The sequence below is a fragment of the Delphinus delphis genome, chromosome 6 (assembly GCF_949987515.2).
Source record: "Delphinus delphis chromosome 6, mDelDel1.2, whole genome shotgun sequence".
NCBI classification, from domain to species: Eukaryota; Metazoa; Chordata; class Mammalia; order Artiodactyla; family Delphinidae; genus Delphinus; species Delphinus delphis.
Window position 1 is genome coordinate 7,357,455 of NC_082688.1, and position 21,408 is coordinate 7,378,862.

The window sequence follows — 21,408 nt, forward strand, 5'->3', positions numbered from 1 at the left end:
TTCAGCAGCTCTGGGAGCCAGGGAGGGCAGGTAATACTTCTCCAGTATACTGGGAAGCTGCTGCCTGATGTGGTGTGCCACCTGGTAAGGCCAACAGATAAGCCAGGGCTGAGCCCCCATCCAGCCTGCTCCCCGCTCCCCAGCTGGGACCCCTTCTCATGTGGCTGGCTCCTTAAGCCCACCCAGGCTGTAGCGTGGTACCTGATCCAAGCTAGGCCCTTAAAGGGTACCTCAGGAACTGATTTTAAGTTCCACAGGAACAGAGAGGGGCTGCAGGCCTGGCAGCATGCTTCCTCTGCAACCAGGGGGAGAAGGATGCCTGTGCAACCCTTCAGACAGGAGACCTGAAGGTTAGGGGAGGCTGGCAAGCCACCCCAAGAAGTCCTGGAGTCTCCTGCAGGCTCCTGAGGGGAGCCACACACTAGGATAAGTGACAGCAGTGGGAGGAGAGGCAGTCAGATGACCCCTTGACATGGGAACTGGGGTGTGAAGATTATGACCAGATTTGGGTTTGGTCCTGCCCAAAGGAGAGGTGGCTACGACTAAGGCCCAGATTCAGGTTCTATCATCTACAGACACAACGCCAGAGGCTCCTTCCGGGGCTAAGTTCTGAGGAGCAGGGGGCCTCTGGGGAGCCTCTATCTTCCCAACAACAGTGTGAGGTCACAGAGGCTACCAGTGAACGAAGACAAATGAGGTTACGTGCAGGGATGAGTCACACTGTGTGTGTGTCCTGGGTGGGGTTTTAGCCCAGCCTCCCCTGTACCCACCTTTGCCCCAACCTACCCTTTCAACACCCAGCGAAGCCAGCATTAGCTGTGAAATGTCCCTAGGTTCAAAGTGCTCTAGCAAGGCAAGGCACCAGGCTTCCTCCTACCCCAGCAGGTCAGACTCACAGTCACGCCATGTCCCCCCAGGAAAAGCACACCCCCAGGACCTGGGGGCAGGAGGCCGGGTGCTGGTGCAGTGGGAGGAGGGCAGACCCCTCCTTCCCATGCGGCCACTGGCGGTGGGTTAGTCAGAAAGCAGAGCCGCCTGGGGAAGTCAAGAGTGCACTGGTAAAACCACAGCGAGGTAAGAAGAGAAAGAGGAGAAAAACCTTCCAGACAGATCATCCCCAACTTCATACTGATAGACACGAATGACCCGACGATACGCTATGCTATTCAAAGAAAAGAAACCAAATGAATACACCAGCGGAAGGGGAGGCAAGAGCACACCGAGACAGACACACACCACAAGGCCCAAGCTGGTCAGTGCACAGGCAGGGCCACCTGGCGCCCAGGCAGGGACGTGGTACAGGCCAAGCCGACAGCCGGCCTGGGAGGGCAGGCAGCCTTGGGCGGCTCGCGTGGGGACCGGGCAAGACGGGACAGGGCTGGGAGGAGCCACATGGTAAGGGGAGCATGGCACCTCGTGGAGACAAGTCCAATGCCAGCAGACACGGCCACGGGCACTGGGGAGGAGAACGGACCCCAGGGCAGCTTATGAGCTCGAGCCGAACCTGTGATCCCAGGATCCTGCCCCACTCTGCCTTCAGCACGTGCTCGCATGAGCGAGGGTGACACTCCTCCCACTGCCTCCTTTTAACGCCTGATGTGTCTGCCTGCAGGGCCTCGGGAGCGCTAGTCTAAGCCACCATGGTCCCGGGAGAGAATGCAAGGGTGCCCGATCTGGGCAGAGGCCAAGGCCTCCTGGGGAGGCCCCACTGGCACCAGGCAGGACAGCCCTGCTCCTCTCGGGGCTCCTCCCAAGTCCTGTGTCTCTCCATCACCCAGAAACCCTGAGCAGCTGGGCTTCCTCTTGGGGCAAAAGACAGCCTCAGCCCTCCGTGGGGGCACTGGGGGAGGAGGGGTCAGTGCACAGACGGAGACTTAGTGCACCAGCTGGAGCCCCTCAACAATGTCATCCTATTTCACGCCCATGACATGATCCCAACGGACACGTGGGGGAACAAGGCAGAAAAGAAGTCCAGTATAATCCCAATGGCTGAATAATGGGGATTCTCAGAGGCTCTGGACTCCAGCTCTGGCTTTCGGGCCCCATCTTAGAGAACCCTTGGAATCTGAACAGGAAGGTGGGAGCAGCTCCCCTCCCCACACTGCAGGCCGTCAGGGACAGTGGGCCATGGGTGCCAGGGAAGGGGGCGAGGGTAGGGCAGGGGACGTGCAGCCTGCCCCAGGCAGGAAGGTCCATTCTGGGATCCTCTGCAAGCCAGGCCACGAGGGGACAAAGGGCAGAGGGACAAGCACACTAGACACCATCACACCACAAGCCCGGAGAAATAAGAAGTCAATATTAACCCATCGAGGAGATACGTTCTGTGGAGATGGGATCCAAGCAGCCACAAGACAAGGTGGTGTCCGGACAGCAGCATCGCGAGGTGGGGGACAGAGGCAGACACAAGAAAGAAAACAAAAACAAAACCAAGGTCATCAGTACCCACGCTGCGCTCAACCCTGTACCCCTGTCACCGTCGCTGTGCAACCACGGGCGACGCTCAGTCCCACCCAATCCAGGACATCCAGCGACTCCACCTCTGGAGAAGTTCCTTCGAGAACCCTCCCAACTCTGCCCACCCCTCTGGCTCCAGCCAGACCAGACTGCGCTCCTAACCCTTCTTTCCACACTCTGGAGCCCGAGGCCTGGGCATTCAGCCCCCAGGACCGAGCACTCCCGGGGCCGCACCTGGTCTCCTGGATCCACTGGTGGAAGGCGTTGGCGTGCTGGGCGAACTCCTGGCGCAGCTTGTCGTTCTCCTCCTGCCGGCGCTGCTCCTTCTGCAGCTCCAGCTCCCTTTCCTAAGGACCGAGGGAGGAAGAGGCGTGTCATCCCCGCCCCGCTTCATGGACAGGCTCGAGGCTCAGCCACTGACCGGCTCGTCTCAACATTTGAGAGGAACAGGGCGTAGTTTTCTGAAGCTACTCGGGGGGTCAGGGAGGACGAGCTGTTCATCTCAACCCACAGCACGGAAGGCGTCTGGGAGGCATTCGCCAGCCCGCTTCCCCAGAGACCTCACAAGACGCTGGGGGGTGGGTGGGAGGGCCGATCACAGCCATGCGGGCCAGCGGGACCCACACAGGGTGACTTGTGATGAATGAAACTGCGCTTCCTCCCCCATCTCCTCACGCTTCAGCCAGGAAGGGCTTCCCTGCCCAGCGCCACACCCGGCCCAGCGGAGAAGGGCACCTTGATGATCTTCTGCAGGTTCCTCCAGGTCTCCTCCAGGGCCTCCATGGTGAACCAGGTGTAGGGGTTGGAGGCCACGCGGAAGCTCTTGATCTGGCGGTCCAGCTCGGCCAGCTGGTTGAAGTCGGCCTGGGCCGAGCTGAGCGAGGAGCGGAAGGCGTCGTGGGCCTCACGCAAGGCCTTGATCTCTTCCAGGGAGTTGCAGCGCACCGGGTCTGTTAAGTCCTCCTCTGCGTTTTCAAACCAGCTGTTGAAGGCGGAAGCCTTTTTGGCAAAGGTCAGGAAGAGGTCCTCCACCTGAAAGCAGAGGAGCCGGAGTCAGCACAGCTGCAGGGGCTGTGTGGACCATCCTTGGTGGGCGGGTGGGGGGGCGGTGGTGTGGGCACCAGGAAGGTGGGGGTCGTCCCCAGGGTGTCGGGCTTGCTCGGCTTGGCTCAGCTCAGCTCTCTGCCGCCCTCCTCCCACTGCTGAAAAGTCCTCCCTCTTTCTCCCCTTTCCCTGGGGCGTGCAAGCTCAGTCTTCCCGGAAGCTTCCGAGCAGCAGCCTCCTGAAGGCAAGGGTCCCCTTCCCTTGGTTTACGCCAACTCCACAGCCCCGTGCAGAACCTCTGTCCCGGGAGAGGGGTTTGCTTTCCCTGTGCGTTGAGCTGGTTGAGCTAGGCCGGGGCCAAGCTCACCTTGCGGAAATGACTCTGCGCCTCCAGCAGCTTCTTCTTCCGGGTGGCTGAGTTGGCCAGAAGCTGGCTCCACCTTTTCATGAGGGCGGCGTGCCGGGCCTCGATGGCCTTTGACTGGATGTGCTTGGCAGCCAGCAGCTGATCTTTGAGGGCAGTGATGTTGGCGATGCCCTCCTGCTGGAAGGCCTGCAGGCCAGCATCGAAGGTTTCCTGGAACGAGGAGCGAGAAGGCAACATGCAGGGACCGCACTGAGATGAGACCGTACGCCTCCCGGCACCTCAGCTCGGACGGCACCTGCGTCTGTCCAGCCAGCTGCCCAGGCCAGACTGTCAGCCTCGAGTCCCCACCTCCTCCTGACCCTTGGTCACACCTTGGTCACCACTTTGCTGCATCTCCTCCAGACCTCAGGTCACTGCGGCAGCTCCTCCCAGGCCCTGCTTTCAGCCTCGGGCTGAGGCACCCGGGCTCTCCCCACTACCTCTGCCAAGAATACCCGCCCAGCTCTTCACCAACCACTTTCAGTTTACCCTCCGTGATCTAGCTTGGATGTCACCTCTGGGAAGACTTTCCCGTCAACGCCTGCCTGCTGGAAACTGAGTCAGACACCTCTTGAGTGAAGTCCACATCCTGCTGTGCTCTGCCCTGTTAGCACCCATCAGGCTGCAGCTCAGAGGCCTAATCTGAGAGCTTCCTGAGGACCAGGAAGCTTGTTCACTGCTGGCCCCTAGGGCCTAATATAAATAGTCAAATGTCTCAATGAAAGATGCTAACCATCACTCATTCACCAGGAAATACTATTTGAGTACATTTCAATCAATCAACAAAGCAGCCACGACTGACCTGTTTGGTAAGGAGAGTTTGGACAGAAGATAGATCTCGACCATAATCATCTGTCTTCAAGCTGTTCTCCTTTTCACCTAGAAAACCAAGCATGGGAAATCAACCATCCCTTTTCAATGTGACAAATTTAAAAGAAAAGAAGAAAACTGAGGCACCTATTATTTTGCTTACATTTGAATTCCAATACTACTGACAGCAGTCTCTGAACCCAAATGAGCTGGCTCCTCCCTGTACCTGGGCCCCCTTCTACGTCTGTGTCCTGAAGGGGTCCCTCCAGCCTGTCCTAGATGCTGTTCAGTCGCTACTGATGCGACAGCAACTACCAAGGTCATGTGGGTCCTGAAATCGGTGCAGTTCCTCCTCGCCTGGGGGCTGGATCACACCCTGGACCCGTGTAGCTCGGGGACGGTGCCGGTGCAGGCTGGTCCGGCTCGTGTGGCCCTTATTTGTGTTGTGGTGCCCACTGCTTCTTTCAGCGTTACAGGACCTTTGTTTCGTTAACCCTCGTGCCGGCCCAGGGGCACTGCTGAGGCTCGGCTCTCTGCCTCAGGACCCTGTCTCCCGCTGCCACCAGTGGTCTACCCGGTGGCAGGGGTCTCTGATACGCTCACATTCCAGCGGTTTCTTCTCTGCAGAAGAAAACCAGCTGCGTAGGAAGCAAACAGGCTGTGGTTCTGAACAATCTTCCCGGCCCGGGAGGGTAAGAGGTTTGGGCAGCGCCGAGGCCATGCTTACCAATCCAGGACTCCACCACGTCAGCCTTCCAGTTGAACTGAAGGAAGGCCGAGTTCTCGTCGAGCTTTGCCTTCCTCTGGGCGGCAGCTTTCTCCAAGTCTGATACTTTCCCATTCAGGCCCTTCATCTTTGAAGAGATGTTCTCCTCATGGTGATTGTTCTAGGCCGTGGAGAAGGCACACCCTGTCAGCCTGGCACCTGCTGCGGTTACCTGATCTGCACCCTCCCTGCAGGGCGCAGGCAGGCTTGTAACCTCTGTGACAGGCCGTGCTCCCCTGCCCACCGCCAGGAGAATGGGGGAAGGCTTTTCTAAGAGCCTTAAAGAGATGAACACTGGCAATTCTACTCCTATAAGTAATAATGAGGAATGTGATAAAATGTTAAGTCACGATGATGTATTCATTAGTGTCATTTCTGACAGCAAAAACTTAGAAAAAGCCTAAATAATTATGACTCAATGGCTACTATACGTATGCAATAAAAACAATGGCTTGGAACAATGTTTTCACACTGTGGATATTAAAAATTATTAAGCCCCAAACACTCTGATGCAGTCTTGGTTAAAACTGTATGTGAAAACACAAACCATAAGTCAGCATAAAATTCAGAAAGAAACTCAGGGAGGAAACGAAGATTGCTGTTGGAACGAGAGCACCAGGCTCTCTGCCCCAAGGCTGAAGGACATTCACAAGCCGTCATCTCACAGGTGGGGCGCACTTGTGTGTGGGGAGTCGTACACAGGCCTCATCTACGCGGACATGGTCTGTATCTGAAATTAGTCTCCGTTAGGTTGTTTGCCCACGAGAGTGAGGAGAAAAGCTCCCTAGTGAACACAGGTTTTAACTACAGTTACCTCCTGTGGACCAAATCTCTAGTCTTAAGGCCTGATCACCAGTGCAAATTCTGTGATGAGGAATTTTATTTACTCATTATGTGTTTGTGACAGGAAATCAGTCGATAGAAGTCATTTGTCTCGTGCAACTACATGTCTTGTGGACCACGTGACAGATCGCGGCACCGCGTTTAGTCTGGATTTCAGCTGGGGAGTGACTCGACTTCACTGCTGCTGAGAAGGCACCAAGACCCCTTATTTTTTGCTTTCTCCCTAGAAAGCTGTTTGAATGAAATGAACCTTGTGATTCTGACAGACACATTTATAAAACATCCTGGATAGCAGCCAGGTTTCACACAGCGACGTACACCCACTGCACAGCTGCCGTTTAGCCTAGTGGATGCCTCAGCATGAGGAGAGTCTGGAGGGTCCGGCACGGAGGTCTCACTGGGGCCATCTCCGGTGGTGGTCCTATGGGTGACTGTTTTGACCTGCCCACTTGTGTTTTCTACCACCTCTAGAAAGAGCTTGTATTCCTGGAGAAGTAAACTAGAAGAGCAAACACACGGGAGTGCCAATGTCACAGCAGGGATGCTTCTTTGCTTAATTAAAGCAGAGAAAAACAACTGCTGCAGAATGGCTTTACTAACTGCCTTCAAGAAGGGGGTAAATATCCAGTTAAACACGGAATGCAGGAATGGAGCCGCTACCGGTCTCCACGCAGACCTCTGTTTGGTGAGTATCCCAGGGGAGGAGCTTTGCGGGTTGTGGTACCAGCACGCGGTGTCCCGGAGCGAGAAATGAGGGTCTTACCAGCGGGCCAGGCTCACCTTCTTAATGAGGTCTTGTCCGTTAGTGCAGACGTCATTCACCCGGTCCTTGTGGACAGTGAAGTCTGTCTCGAAGGCTTCATGTTTCTTCAGTAAGCCCTGGAGGGGAAACAGCAAGGCTCGCCACTGAGGGCCTGGCACGTGCGTGCGGTGGGCCAGGCCCCGGGGCCAGAGGAGCAGGACTGGAAGGTGCCCTCGCACGCACCCCAGTCCAGCTGGGGCTAAGACAACAGACAGGTACAGGATAAACAGAAAATCCTACAGCAGTAAAACGAGGACACCGCGAGCATAACCAGAGGCCTTTCTGAAGGGGTGAGGCTGCCGCCAGTCAACCAGCACAGGCCCCTTTCCCTGTAGGAGACCAGAGAATGGACACCGAGCAGCCTTCAAATAAGCACCAACAGAACAGTGACACCCGCCCTAGGGTTTAACCGGAGCACATCTCCTGCGGGACCTCCCAAATCTTGTCTTTTCCTCCGTACAGCTGAAGTGCTGGAGACAACACCCCTCGTGTCGGCTTCCAGGGAACACAGCGATGCAGAGGACAGGAAACCACTGACTGCATCTGCCTCCTACCTGCGTCCCCCAACTAGCTGAACAGGATTCCCACTGGGAGGAGTACAGCTCTGGGGCTACCCTGACCCTCGGGAATGCTAACTCTGCTTCCACAGTTGGTGGCACGGACGGAGGAACACCCGACCACAACGTGCAGTTCCTCCTATGAAGAGGGGAGTCGCCTCACCCCCGAGACCCAGGGCTGCTCTGTCCCACAGGCTACGCCTTAGGATCCCTGCAGCCTTGCCTTTGCCTCTTTGAACGCTGCCTGAAGAAGCTGATCTAAGCTGCCCGATGGTGAGAGGCCACGTGGAGGGGACTGAGACGTCCCAGCTGGAGCCACCTGAGTGCCATCACCATGCACCTCTCAGCCCAGAGGCCTTCTGCCTCAGTGCAGCTGTGTTAGGGGGTCCCAGTGAGAGCAGCAGAGGCAATGCCCATCAATGCACAGAACTGTGGGAAATAAACTTGTTTTTAGGGTTGTGACACAACAATAGGTAACCAATGTATTTAGGAAATATGTTACGGGTTGAACTGCATCCTCCCAGAGATATGGGTCCAGACCTTAGCACCTAAGAATGTGGAAACGAGTCCTCTGCAGGTGCAATCAAGTTAAGACAGGTCATCAGGGCGGGTCCTAATCCAGTATGACTGGTGTCCTACATATATAAGAAGAGGGAAATCTGGACACAGATACAGGCAGACAGAATGCCACGGGGACACAAAGACACAGAGGGAAGACAGCCATGCGAAAGCACAGCAGAGGTTCGAGTCACGCTGCCACAAGCCCAGCTACCAGAAGCTGGGAGAGGCAAGAAGGGTCCTCTCCTAGAAGCCTCGGCGAGAGCAAGGCCCCGTCGACACCCTGATCCCGGGCCTCTGCCTCGCCAACCAGGACAGAACAAGTTTCTGTTGTTTCAAAGCCACTCAGTTTGTGGTACTTCGCTAAGGCAGCCACAGGAAACTACAGGGTTCTAGTAACCTGTGGTTAACGATACCAACCATACTGCTGGGCTGACAGCAGGACTCCATGAACTGGGGCTGACAAAGTCACCCCAATTTTGTCTACAGAGGGGCAGCGTCTCTTGCATGGGATCTTGAGGACCGAGACCCGCCAACGAGACGCCGGCTGCCGGCTCTGAGTGCTCTCCTGGGAAGAGCACGGCCACCGAGCAAGCTGGCAGGAAAAGGGTGGGGCAGGCAGCTGCGCGGGGGCGGGGGCGGGGGGGGGGGGAAGCAGCAGGCAGCACCTCCAGTTTCTCTGACCTGGATGGCAGCAAGAGTGTCTCCATAATCCTCACTGGCCACCAGGGTCATCTTCTCATTGATCCAGGCTTCCTCCTCCTCCACGTTGGCTACAAACTGCTGATACTCCAAGGACTCTTCTAGCCGCTGGCCCCTAATCACAGGGGACAGTATGAAATCAGCCATAATCTCCTCTAACCTGGACGCTTACAAACACGAATGACGAGCGTGGGACGTAAACGGTTCACTCGAGCCCTAACACAGAGCAGCGACTGCTGGTCCAACACGAGATCCTGGAACCATATGCTCGGTCCGGATTCACATAACGGGACCAGCTCGGCCTGGGCCTGTCAGAGCAAGCCAACCGCGGTGCTGGCACAGCCAAGAGGAGGGCCCCGGGGGCGCAGGAGGGCCCTGGCACCGCCCTCCGCCACGCTCACCGGGCGGCCGCCAGCCGCTTCAGCTCCTTCCAGTGCTCCACGAACTGCGCCAGGCGCTGCTCTATCTCCTCCTTCCCGATGGTGTTATCATCCGACAGCTTCTTTCCGGTGTCCAGGACACCCTGACAGGCAAGAACGACTGGGTCAACAGATGCTTCCAGGAAAGGGCCTCGACATTAGACTCAGGCCTTCTCCACTCCGCTGTGGGATGAGGGGCTATAACCACTGTAGAGACCTCAGTGAGACGAGCGCACCTGGGCCCATTCAAGTCCCGCTGCCCGCTCGGCCGGGAGAGGCCCGCCTCACCTGAATCGCCGGCTCGTGGGCAGCCAGTTCTGCCTCCAAACGTTTGTGCTTCTTCCTCAGGTTCTGGACGCCCGTCAGGTCGCGGCCATAGTCCTCCGAGCTCACCAGCAGCTTCTTCTCCCTGGGCAGCACAGGAGGGTGGTCAGCCTCTGCACCTGCGTGTCTTCAGCTGGAGACGTGCAGTCAAAGAGCGTGAAGCTCACACACCCCGTGATGTCCTTCACCTGCATCTACCCATCTCTCTGGGAAAGTCCTTCAGAAGCCAGGCTTCTGGGGAAAAAAGCCTCTACTTCCCCAATGAACAGTGCCCACGTACATCTCCAGGAGCACCTCCTGTGTCCGACTCTGCAAAGGGTCGGGGTGCACTGGAGAACAAGGAGGTGCCGCTGCTGTCGCCCTATCAATCCTACCTGATCAAATACACACGTATCACACGAAAATGCTAATGTAAACAGTGTTTTAAGGCAGTGAATTGAGAGAATCCTGTCCTTAAAAATGGTCTGTTCACAGGCTACATCACCTGGCAAAGGCAGACTGAAATTCTGGGGGAGGGGAGATAAAAACAAACAAGACAAACTTTTCTTCCTGCAAGCAGCAATCTTCCCCAGGAGATCAGACCATCTTTCCCAGATGGGAACTCACTCATGTCGCCAGTGACCTAAGGGCAGGGGCTAGACAAGCCCTGGACACCATCACACACACCGCCACGTGGAGGCCATGGCCGACCACCATCACCACATGCCCAGACACCAGGAGGGGAAGCCGGGGCGTCTCACCGCGGCCGTGCGGTGAGGCTGGGACCAGCTGGGCACAGCTGCCGAGTCCGTGCCATTTCTGACCCACTTCCCATCTCACCACCACGCTCCAGGAGAGGATAAGCCTGGGGTTCCTAACGCCCTCCGTGAAAGGCTCCGAGGGCACCCGGAGCGGGGTGCGTACTTGATCCAGGACTCCTCGTCGTCCATGTCCCGGAAGAACTGGTGCAGGCGGTGGGACTCGTTCAGCCTGGCTCGCCGGGAGGCCGCCATGCTCTTGATCTTCTGGAAACGGCCGTTGATGGTGTCCCGCTTGTCCTTCACTTGGGAGGTGTCGAAGGCACTGCTGGTCATCAGGCTGTCTGCCTGGCTATTCAGGTCCTTCAGGCGATCCTGGGCAGGGGACACGATGGAGGGGTCAGAGATCTGGGGCACCCACGATCTGCTCGTAATTCAGAACTCGGGACTTTTATCTGCTCATAAATCAGAACTCGGGACTTCTTCACTGACGGGTTGGTTTAAGATTTATTCAGGTTACTCTGAGTGTGGTATGTGGACCCCGAGAGTTCTAAGAGATCAAAACTACTTTCATAACAATACAAAAACATGATCTGCCTTTTTTACTGTGTGAACATTTGCACCGATGGTGCAAAATCCAGGGTAGGGGTGGCGCTGCTCAAGGCAGTGGCAAACTACGAGCAGAAATCCAACTCTTCACTGCCACGCACTCCCAGTAGAAATCGCTGTTTCACTTAAGAACATCCTTAAACAAGCAGCAAGGCTGTTAATTTTATTAAGTCTCCATCTTTGAGTACGTGTCGTTTTAATATCCTGTCTGATAAAACGGGGAACCCACACGAAGCACTTCCGCCGAGTGCCGAAGTTCAATGACTGCGCTGAGGAGAAGCGCACGTTCCGAGCTGAACTGGCCACTTCTCCCACGGAACCTCAGTTTCACTTGAAAGAACGGCCAACGGACAATCTATGGTCATTCTGACTTTGGGAGCTGACAAATACTTTGTCGACAATGAATAAAGTGAACCTGTCACTTTAAGGAAAACTGAGTTTGCTAATGATAAAATTCAAACTTTCATGAGGAAATTAGAATTTTGGAAAATTGGCATCCACCTCCGTGAGCCTGACAGCTTCCCGATACGTGTAGATTTTTCCGTTGAGACTGGCTGTGATGTTAAGGAACGTGATGTTTGATACCATATAGACACGTGTCAACATTTAGAAGATCTGAACTCTGCGAATCAACACTTCCCTAATGATTCTGTAACCTCAGGCGTGAGTAAATGATCCATTCAAAGTCCAGGATGGACCAGTGGATTTACATATAAACAGTATGAAAAGCTGACAGTGTTTCCGAGTCCACTTTCCAACTAACCTTTAGAAACTACCACCTACTGAGCTGGATGTAGTATCAGAAAGTATCGACAATTATCTGAATTAAAATACTACTCCCTCCTCTACCTGTGTGAGGCTGTATTTTCATCACACACAACAAACTGAATTCAGAAGCAGCTCTAAGAATCCAGCTGTCTTCTATCAAGCTGGACATCAAAGAGATTTGCAAAAAATGTAACCAGTGTGACTCTTCTTGCTATATTTTTGTTTTTGGAAAAACAGAGACATTATACATAAAAAATGTTACTTACGTTAACTTGTGATGGGTTTATTATTTTAAACGAATTAACACATTTTTCTCAGTTTTCTTACATTGCTACAATTCATAGACCTTATTCAGATTTCACCAATTTTTATATGCATTTGTGTGCCCCTGAGTATGTGCAAGTATTCCCATGCAGTTTTATCATATGCGTAGATTTACGTAACTACCGCCAAGATCAAGATATGGACCTTGTTCTGAGAGCACAAAGGAACTTCCGTATCGTCTTTACAGTTGTACCCCTACCCTGTCCCTAACTCCTGGCAACCACGTATCTGTTCTCCATCTCTATAATCTGTCATTTTGAGAATATCATATAAATGAAATTATACGGTAGGTAACCTTTTGAAATTATTTTTTAATGTTTTTGAAATTGTTTTAAAAAATTTAACTCTAAAAATTTAATTTTTAATAATGGCAAATTCTAATAGATAAAACCCACATAACTAACTCTCCTAGGGGCTCTCAATAATAGTTCGGAGTACAAAATGGCCCCGAGACCACAGCGTTTGAGCACCTTGGCTTTAAGGGATGAACACCACTGTCCTTCCCCGAATGCACCAGGTGCCTTAGAGTCACGCGCGGCCGTGTCCCAAGCCCGGCCTGGCGCCCCCTCTGCTTACCTCATGGGCAGAGATGTCCGCCTCCAGCAGTTGATGTTTTTTTAGCAGGTTGTTCACAGAAGCCAGGTCTTTGCCATAATCCTCAGAGGCCAGCAGGGCTTCCACCTGGCAATGAAACATGAAAGGGAAGGCTGCCATCTGGAGCGCATCCCTTGTCCTGGCAAACCCAGGATGCCCACTCGTCCCCCAGGCTCCCCCGTCTGGACAGCTGAACTTCCCTACCACACGCTGCTGCTGTGCCAGCTTGGCGTGGACCCTCCCCTGGGCAGAGAGGCAGCAGCTTGGGCAAAGACTAATGTACAGAGATGTTCACTGCAGCAAAACGTATCCCCCAAAGCTGGGAGCACCAAGTGTGGCCAACAGTATGGGAATGGTTAAATTATGGCCTAACTCTGTGATGGTCTAAGGCAGTTATTCAAATGTTCAGGAAGACTTTTCATGACTTGAAATACCACCACCAATACGTACTGATGAAAAATTACGTCATGAGTTCAAATACACATGAAAGAACTGTTACACAAAAAGTCACGGAAATAGGTGTAGACCAGAGAGATACAGAATAGTGGTCTTTAAAAATGTTTTATTTCTTTTTACTTTCTGTACTCTCCAAACAGTCTACAGAGACCGCAGGACTAACTCTGGACTCCGGGCTCTTTGGTTCTGGTTTCTATCTGGGCACCGTGACAGCGGCCTGCACACAGACCCCACCACCCACTCCTGTTTGCATTTTCCTATGGAAACAAGTGACCCATGTCCAACCAGAGATAAGCTCTCTCTTGTGTAAACATTCCCTCCCTCTGACTACAAATCCCTCAGAGTACACAGCTCACACTTGATGATGATTTCTGTTAAAAGGGACGTCGGGAGAGCCCTGCCTTTCCACGGAATCCTCCAGTGGGGAAGGGAAGCCCCGTGGCCTCACCTCAGAGAGCCAGAAGTCGAAGTCCTTGATCCCAGTGTTGAAGTTCTGCTGCTTGTTGGCTTCTTTCAGCTTCTGGCTCTTCTCAGCCGACTTCTGCACCAGGAACTGCCACTGGTCAGCTAAGGCGGCCAGCCGGGCCTGGGCAAGAGAAGAGGGCCGTTGGACATGGCCAACTCCACGGTCAGCGCCCTCTCTGGAAGCCGACCTGACGCCCCTCACAGAGGAGGACGGAAGATGCTCACAGGAGCCACTCTCACTAGCATCCCCTCAGCAACGCAGCCAGAAGTCGTCTGTTTATTCTCCTAAGACTGCATTCTAGAGTCATCATCAAGCTGACGGTAACGCTGAAAGTCAAATCCAGCCCCCTCTTCTTCCCGGGCCAGGAGGAGGGGAACTGGGGGACGGCGTACCTTGACGGCGTCCTCGCTGCCGGCACAGGCCCCGCGGTCAATGAGGGAGTTGCCCATGTCGATAACCCCTCGAATCCGGTCCGCATTGGCATGCAGTTCTGCTTCGAAGGCCTGATGCTTCTGGTGCTTGCTCTGAAAACACCAAAGAAACCCTGCCACAACCTTTCGAAACCAGGTCCTGCTAGGCTCTGTCTTTTCAGGGAGAAGGGGTTCTCAGAAGGGAGGGAGTGGTAGCAGACTCGAGGAACTAGGGGCAAGTGTCAACATTTTTACAGAAGGTGATCACAGAATCTGTGCGAAATACTTTAGGGCTCAGTCTGATGGAAGTTCAGCAGAAGGTCCGAGCTTGGAGGAAGGAAATGCACCAGCTCAGGAGGTGAACTGTGTCAACTCCTAAGTCAGCTGGACTAGCTATCTGTGAGTGAAATCCTAGAATTATACACTTTCTAACATTTTGCAGGAGCTGGTAACGGCCAACTGTAGTTTTGGATCTACTTGTGCATCAATTTCCATCCACGGCTTTCTCCTTAGTGGAAAGTAGCTCTAACTAGTGACACACATACGGCCCTCTCATCACCTAAGGTGGCAGGCACTATGAAACAAGGTGTCCGAGGGCCAGCCTCCCCTCCGTCGACAGAGAAGAAGCTGCCGCAAACCCTGGCTTTGCCGGCTTCTCATCTGGCAGCTGCAATCAATCAAACCTGCTGGATTTGTCAAAATCCAGGCTTGACTGTAGGTAAGAATTTCTTTTTGCTAGAAGAGAGGGCTGGGAGGATGATGGGCATCTGAGGCTGGGGGGCACCACGGGAAACAAGTGGGAGGACGCAGCTGTGGGGCAGTTCTGGGTGGGTGAGAAATGCGGGGCTGCAGGCAAGAATGTGATATGGGGAAAAAAGAACTAAAAGGAAAAAAGCAGTACAACTGGGGAAGGATTCTGCATCAAATGTTTCATTTCAGGGGCAGCAACTGTCAAAAGATGGAGCCATGTGGCTGGCGAAATGCAGCACCAACCTGAAGCGTCCCTGCACCAACTCTGCGCCCAAGCCCAACTACAGAAACAAAAAGTCTCAAATGCCCACGCATCCTGACAAAAGCCCCTCTTCTTCTGTTTCTTGTTCTGATCGTTCTTTGGCTCAACTCCCATCCATTCTATTTCTTCATTTCTTCCAACCATTTAGGCAACTTCTAAGCTACGCTTTGACTGGAAAGTCTCTTTCCCTGCCCCCTGGGTAATGTTCACTTTTATCTTAACCTCTCACCCCCAGTTCCTCTTAGACTTAGGAAGCAGATCACCTGCCTCTCTGTGGATCTCCAGCTGTCCCTCTCCAGTGGCCAGCACTTCTGGATGCCAGACTGCGTGGGCAACGAAACTCTCACACCTGGCCCTGCCCTAGTCCACCGAGAGCCACGAGCCCAGAGCAAGAGGAACCCAAGTTTACGCAGAAAAAGCGACTTCATTTTTTAAAAGAAGCACACCTCTTAAAAGAAAGCAGTCAGCTACTGCCCCCCAGATCAAACACTGTGCACAACCTGCCTAAGTGATAAATTAGGAGGAGGAGGAGGAGCGAAGGGCTGCAGGCTAATTACAACAGAGAAAGCCACATCCCATGGGGACACTTGAATGGAGGCTGATGGATGATTAGAAATGAAAAGCATGGATGAGGCGACACCGGCAGAATCTACAATTGCGAGAATCTACACACAAGAGCACAAACACTGGAGCTCGTTTAACTAGAACTCTTAAAAAAAAAAACATAAAACTTACCAGCAGCTTGGAAAGCTACAAAAATAAATTAAAATAACGAGAGTTCAGTACACTTCATGTGAATATGCACATCAGCTATTCAACAGAAACTCATTTTGCTGTCATACTTCCCCTGGGAAGGTGAGCATTCAGGAACAGCAAATACAAGGGGGCCTTTTCTGCAGACGCTTTAATAGCAGACACGGTTTCAACAGAGGCAAATGAGGAAAGCGGCTTCTGAAACGGCTCTCATCATTTAAGTGAGGCTTTCCCACCGGTTCACCTTATTAAGATACTTTTTCTCGGCATCACTGAGGGTACGAGGAAGTTGTCTTAGAGGTATCTCCCTCTTTTAAAGATACCTTATTTTAACAAGATCTACTCAATAACATAGGCTACTTTGGAGATAAACAGCTCATCTGTTCAGCTCACCTGGATGTTGGTAGGATCCTTATATGACTCATCACTTGCAGTCTGTAATTTTTCACTGATCCAAGCCTCAATCTCATCCACATCCCGGCTGAACTGTTGGAGAGTCTGCGATTCTCCCAGCTTTGACCTCTTCTCAATCATCTGGGCTTTCAGACGTCGCCACCTGAGAAAGTGAAACCGAGAGCAAAGGTGAGCACCCCACAGAACTAGACAGGCTGGGCCGCTCACACAAGGGCGGCAAGACCCGTCGGCTGCACAGACCACCCACCTGTCCAGAACCTCGTTGCGCCGGCTAGAGATGTCGCCTTTGGCGTAGTGGCCGCCGGCGATGAGCTGGTCGGCAAAGGACTGCAGGGCGGCGATCTTCTCCTCCTGTCGGCAAACAAGAGGCGTGAGGTCAAGGCGGGCAAGACGACTCTGCCTCGCCTGGACTGTAGGTCTCGAGAAGAGAATGGTTATTTTGGGTGACTAGCTGGTGATACGATCAGAATACACTGACACTCTAGAAGCAGGAGTGTAAAAAGCCAGAGGAAAGCTTGATTTCAATCATTATTAGAGTAGAGTTTAACTCAAGAAGATTCCAGGTCACGCTGGGGTGGGGCCGGGGCTTGAGCACCAGCAGAGGTCACGTACAAGATTAGGTTTCATAAGAAAACACTGTCCGATTTTCAACAAAATGGTTTCTAAGCCAAGGAGTTTTGCATCTTTCTAGTTTACGTTCATGGATTCACTTACCTACCCGTAAGTTTGTTTTTCTTCCCTTTCGGTATAAAAATTTTTCCCTGTGGCATCTCTGTTATTAAAACCTCAGAAATGGGACTTCCCTGGTGGCGCAGTGGTTAAGAATCCGCCTGCCAATGCAGGGGACACAGGTTTGAGCTCTGGTCCGGGAAGATCCCACATGCTGCGGAGCAACTAAGCCCGTGCGCCACAACTTCTGAAGCCCACTGGCCGAGACCACGTGCTCCACAACGAGAGAAGCCACTGCAGTGAGAAGCCCGCGCACCGCAATGAAGAGTAGCCCCCCACTCTCCGCAACTAGAGAAAGCCTGTGCGCAGCAACGAAGACCCAACGCAGCCAAAAATAAATAACATAAAAAAAGACACAAATTGGATAACATGAACATTTTTAAAAGTATGCCTCAAACGAACAAACAAAACCTCAGAAGTGCCAGAATTTATATATAAAGTTTAAAAAACTATTAATGCACGTCACTTTTCCTAGAATGCACAGCTCTGCACTGGACCCGATGAGGACTACGCAGCTTCCTCTGTAGTCAACGCCAAGTATTTTAATTTGAGGATGCTGCCAAAGCTCTGCAGCTGAGTTAAGCAAACAATAACTATTTTTTTCTCTTGTCACTGAGAAGGGAAAGGAGAATACGCCAACAGAGAGACCGAAGATGTCAACCTGGAAAGGTACGAAGGCCTCACCTGGACGTTAATGGCTTTGTCGAAGTCCTCGTGTTTTTTGATGAGAGCCTCCACGCTGTCCAGCGAGTCCCCTTTGTCTTCGGTACTCAGGAAGGCCTCCCGGGCAGCCATCCAGCTCTCAGCCTGCTCGCAGTCCCGGTGGAACAGCTGAAGAGGGGACGGGCAGGTGAGAAGACAGAGCCTGTGGCGACGAGCTACCTGGCCAGAAACCCTGCAGCAAACAGGAAGCTACTGTCCAGCACGTGTACCTGCAATTCAAGGCACTGATCCAACATCATCCTGCGCTGGACCCAGGCCTTCTCCAGGTCCGCACGCTCCTGATCTAGAATATGCAGTTTCTCCTTGATCTCGGGGCTGGCGTAGTGCCCATGGGCCAGCAGCTGCTGCCCGAACTGCTCGAATGCCTGGGAAGTGCCAGCCCTGGCGTCAATTTCCGTCCGGTGCTCCTGCCAAGAGGAGGGAAGGGGTTAGGTACCGGCAGGAGCTGCCCACTCTCACGTCAGCTGCAAAGGCCCTCCCAGCCTGGCAGGGCAGCCACGTCTCCGCTGCTCCGCAGGCCCACCTACCTGGTGTCGTTCCAGCAGGGCCTCGGCTCCGGTGACATCCTTGGCTAGCTCGTCTGAGGACACCAACCCTCGGATTCCATTGATCCAAGACATGAGGTCCCTGGAAACCAGATCCACAGAGGAATGGCTGTTACGCTACCTGGCAAGCAGGCCTTCTGCCCAGGAAAAGAGAGAACTACATAATTCTTATCTCAGAGGGCTACTTGGGGTTAATCTAGTTAATCTACCGAATGGGGCTAGAACTCCAGGCAAAGTATTTCAAAGCTTCTTGTTTGTCTTATTGAAATAATAAGAAAAGAAAAACTCAAGAATTCCTCAGAGGAAGAATGAACAGGTTTATAACTAAGATCTTCTCACCCTACAGAAAAACAGGTTCTTACAGACAGTAGCTGTGGTTAAGTTTTCTACAGCTTCAAACGCAAATGCTTTTCTTTAGGATTAAGTTTTTTGTTTTTTGTTTTTTTTTTTGCTGTGTGGCTCGTGGGATCTCAGTTCCCCAACCAGTGATTGAACCCACACCCCCAGCAGTGAAGGTACCAAGTCCTAACCACTGGGCCTCCAGGGAATTCCCAGGCTTAAGCCTTCTAAGTGCTAGATGCAGGCATGCATTTAATCCAGCTAGAAAGCCCTCTGGCCCAGAGCCAGCGAGCCGGCTTCTCACCGGAAGTCGCTGAGGAAGCGCTGCAGGTCGTGGGAATCGCCCAGCTTGGCCTTGCGCTGGTCGGCGCGCTTGCCCAGGCTGCTCCATGCCTGGTTCAACTCGGTGCACTTCTCCTGCAGGTCCTCTGCCGACTCGGGGTGGGACTGGATCAGGCGCTCGGCCGTTTCCCCAAGGGAATTCACCTGGGGAAGAAAGTGGTGAGCAGCAGGGAAGGAGGGAGCGCAGCCTCGGGCAGAATCGCAGGAAGTGCTCCACACGCACGTCCTCTCACCTTGTCGCCGAGGGCCGCGAGGTCCCTCTCAAAGCCTTCGTGCTTGCGCTGCAGGGCTTGGACACTGGCCAGGTCGTGGCCATAATTGTCTGTGTTTAGAGCCTGGTTCTTCTCTTCGATCCACTCCTTGGTTTCGTCAGCATCTCTGCAGGTGGGACACGCGTTCAAGTTAATGAGTGCTGAGTACGGCTGCCTTAACCTCAGGTCAAGTAGGGAAACTTCATTTCACTGGCACCAGCACATGTGTCAGTGGCCCAACAAGCTCTAAACAGCAAGGAACACATACGGATCCGCTTAGCGTTACTGACTGAGAGCGCCCACCAGGTGCGAGAGCACAACCATCGACAAAAGCCAGCCGTTACCGTCGGCATGAACCCAACTGTGGCCTGCTCCCCCCCGTGCCAGCCCCGGCCGTCCCTCACCTGTGGAACCTCTGCACTTCGTGGGCGCTGCCCAGGATCTGGCTCCGCTCCTCGGCCAGCTGCTGCAGGGACCGCCAGCGTTCGTTCAGCTCCTGGGGGAGGACAGCAAAGTGTCAGCCACACCAGACTCTGGGAAAAGGGCCAGAACCAGAGGAATGGTGGCTTAACGTGAAAGGAAAGGCTGGGGCACAGATGATTTCCTGTTTCCAAGCTTCCTAGTTCAGTCGATGAGCACGCCACAACAGCAAAAGTCCAGAAAGCCAGACCCTGCCACAGCTCGCCGGACGCCACGGTGCGAACACTCCACCAACACCTGACTTGCAATCACCGCGGAAGCAGCAGGAGAGACGCCGCTGACTTATCTTCACTCTCAGCGCCTAGCCTGGTGCCTGCCTCAGAGCACTGCTTCCTAACAACCACCGAGTGGACAAATCCCCAAGCCTACTGCTCCCCAACACCCCGCACGGCTGCATCGCCGGGCAGCAGCAGCAGCCCAAGGAGCACAGCGCAGCTGCAGGACCTTGTACTGGGGAGACAAGCCAGCTCGGGGTCCAGAAAGGAGGCAAGAAAGGCAGTGACTGCCTTCCAACACTACGCTCCTCGCAGCTCCGGGCCCTCCTGGGGGTGAGGGAAGGAGCTCACCAGGCTCATCGCCAGGACCAGGCAAGCTGAGCACAGCCTCCTGCTGCACAAAGAGAGTAAAGAGAGTCCTGGCCAGGACACCCTCGGGCCCAGGAGAGTGACAAGTGCTACAGTTCATACAACTAATTAGGACAAGAGCCTTGCTGAAGACAGGAGAAGGAGACAAGGAAGGAGACCGGGGAAGACAAGGAAAGCTGCCATGGTTTCTTACCTTGATGGAATTAAAGGTGGCCACGGTGTGAACCATCAGGCGAGCAGACTATGTGGGGAGGAAAGCAGAAGAGCAAACTAATCAAGTGTCTGCTGATTAAGAGAGAAATCTGAGGTGCAAGTGCTATTAATTAGGTTCCAAATGTCCACCAAAATGACTGTAAAAGGGTACCATCAAATTTCTGAGCAGAGCAGCAATGAGAGTATCAACAACTAGAAAGTCAGGCAGAAACCCAAGTGCACAATCACACCCAACTCAATGATTCATTTTACTTGAAGAGTGAAAAGAGCGGTGAAAACCACAATTAAAACGGCTGGTTGGACAGGAAAAAAAAGGCTCAAAGACTACTGATTGGTGTCTTTTTCTTGTCCCTACTACAGGAGAACAGTCCAGAAAACACACTTAGCTGAATAAATGCTGGCGGCTGGGACTATTTAAATAGTCAAGGACACCACTAATTTCATTTCTGTTTATGGTTACTGGACTGTGGTTCCTTCTAACAGTATCCCCCTTGAACTAAGGGCAACAGCCTTAGTAGATGAAAAAGAAAATACGCTGGCGAGTTAGCTTCCTTCTCATCAATGTAGTCACTTCTAAAAATCAAACGCCCCTTGGGATCTCAGAGCCTGCCTAGTTTTATCAGAAAGAAACCCTACTTGGCAGGCACTGTGATGCTCGTAATCTTCAAGTATGTAAAGAAAAGGAGGAGCTGAGCTTGGACGCAGGGAAGTTAGGCTCCTAGGATGTTCCTGTGACACACCCAGTGAAGTGCTCAACCAGTGTGGGTGCGTACAGGGTTCGGAAAGCAGACACCCATTGTTTCGAATCCTTTTCAGAAACAGGAGGTACTGACTGGTGTTTGTCAAGTCATCTGGAGTGCGTTTCTGAAAAAATACCTGTTACCAGAAAAACTCTGGCAGGAGATCAGACAGGTAAGGGCGCTGCTCATTCATGTCACCAATGACTGAATTTTGCTATGCAACGAAAATTAAGA

At 53.2% G+C, this 21,408-nt stretch overlaps 1 protein-coding gene across 5 annotated transcripts in view; it reads right to left on the reverse strand.

The window, feature by feature from the left end:
- The window catches only part of SPTAN1 (spectrin alpha, non-erythrocytic 1), a 60,308-nt gene that overhangs the window by 1,945 nt on the left and 36,955 nt on the right, over positions 1-21,408 (reverse strand). For 2 of the 5 annotated variants that reach the window (XM_060014042.1, XM_060014039.1), the window contains 24 exons: positions 20,415-20,462; positions 19,562-19,653; positions 19,140-19,284; positions 18,869-19,050; positions 18,208-18,307; positions 17,890-18,087; positions 17,642-17,788; positions 16,476-16,579; positions 16,208-16,370; positions 15,797-15,811; positions 14,032-14,163; positions 13,622-13,759; positions 12,700-12,804; positions 10,589-10,797; positions 9,650-9,770; positions 9,344-9,465; positions 8,925-9,057; positions 7,104-7,202; positions 5,442-5,601; positions 4,707-4,783; positions 3,866-4,075; positions 3,190-3,486; positions 2,689-2,801; positions 2,304-2,321 (listed from right to left, as the gene is read on the reverse strand). In XM_060014042.1, coding sequence (XP_059870025.1) covers positions 2,304-2,321; positions 2,689-2,801; positions 3,190-3,486; positions 3,866-4,075; positions 4,707-4,783; positions 5,442-5,601; positions 7,104-7,202; positions 8,925-9,057; positions 9,344-9,465; positions 9,650-9,770; positions 10,589-10,797; positions 12,700-12,804; positions 13,622-13,759; positions 14,032-14,163; positions 15,797-15,811; positions 16,208-16,370; positions 16,476-16,579; positions 17,642-17,788; positions 17,890-18,087; positions 18,208-18,307; positions 18,869-19,050; positions 19,140-19,284; positions 19,562-19,653; positions 20,415-20,462 — 3,128 coding nt within the window. The remainder of the gene's footprint in view (positions 1-2,303; positions 2,322-2,688; positions 2,802-3,189; positions 3,487-3,865; positions 4,076-4,706; positions 4,784-5,441; positions 5,602-7,103; positions 7,203-8,924; positions 9,058-9,343; positions 9,466-9,649; positions 9,771-10,588; positions 10,798-12,699; positions 12,805-13,621; positions 13,760-14,031; positions 14,164-15,796; positions 15,812-16,207; positions 16,371-16,475; positions 16,580-17,641; positions 17,789-17,889; positions 18,088-18,207; positions 18,308-18,868; positions 19,051-19,139; positions 19,285-19,561; positions 19,654-20,414; positions 20,463-21,408) is intronic. The other 3 variants (XM_060014044.1, XM_060014040.1, XM_060014041.1) reach the window with 2 other exon arrangements.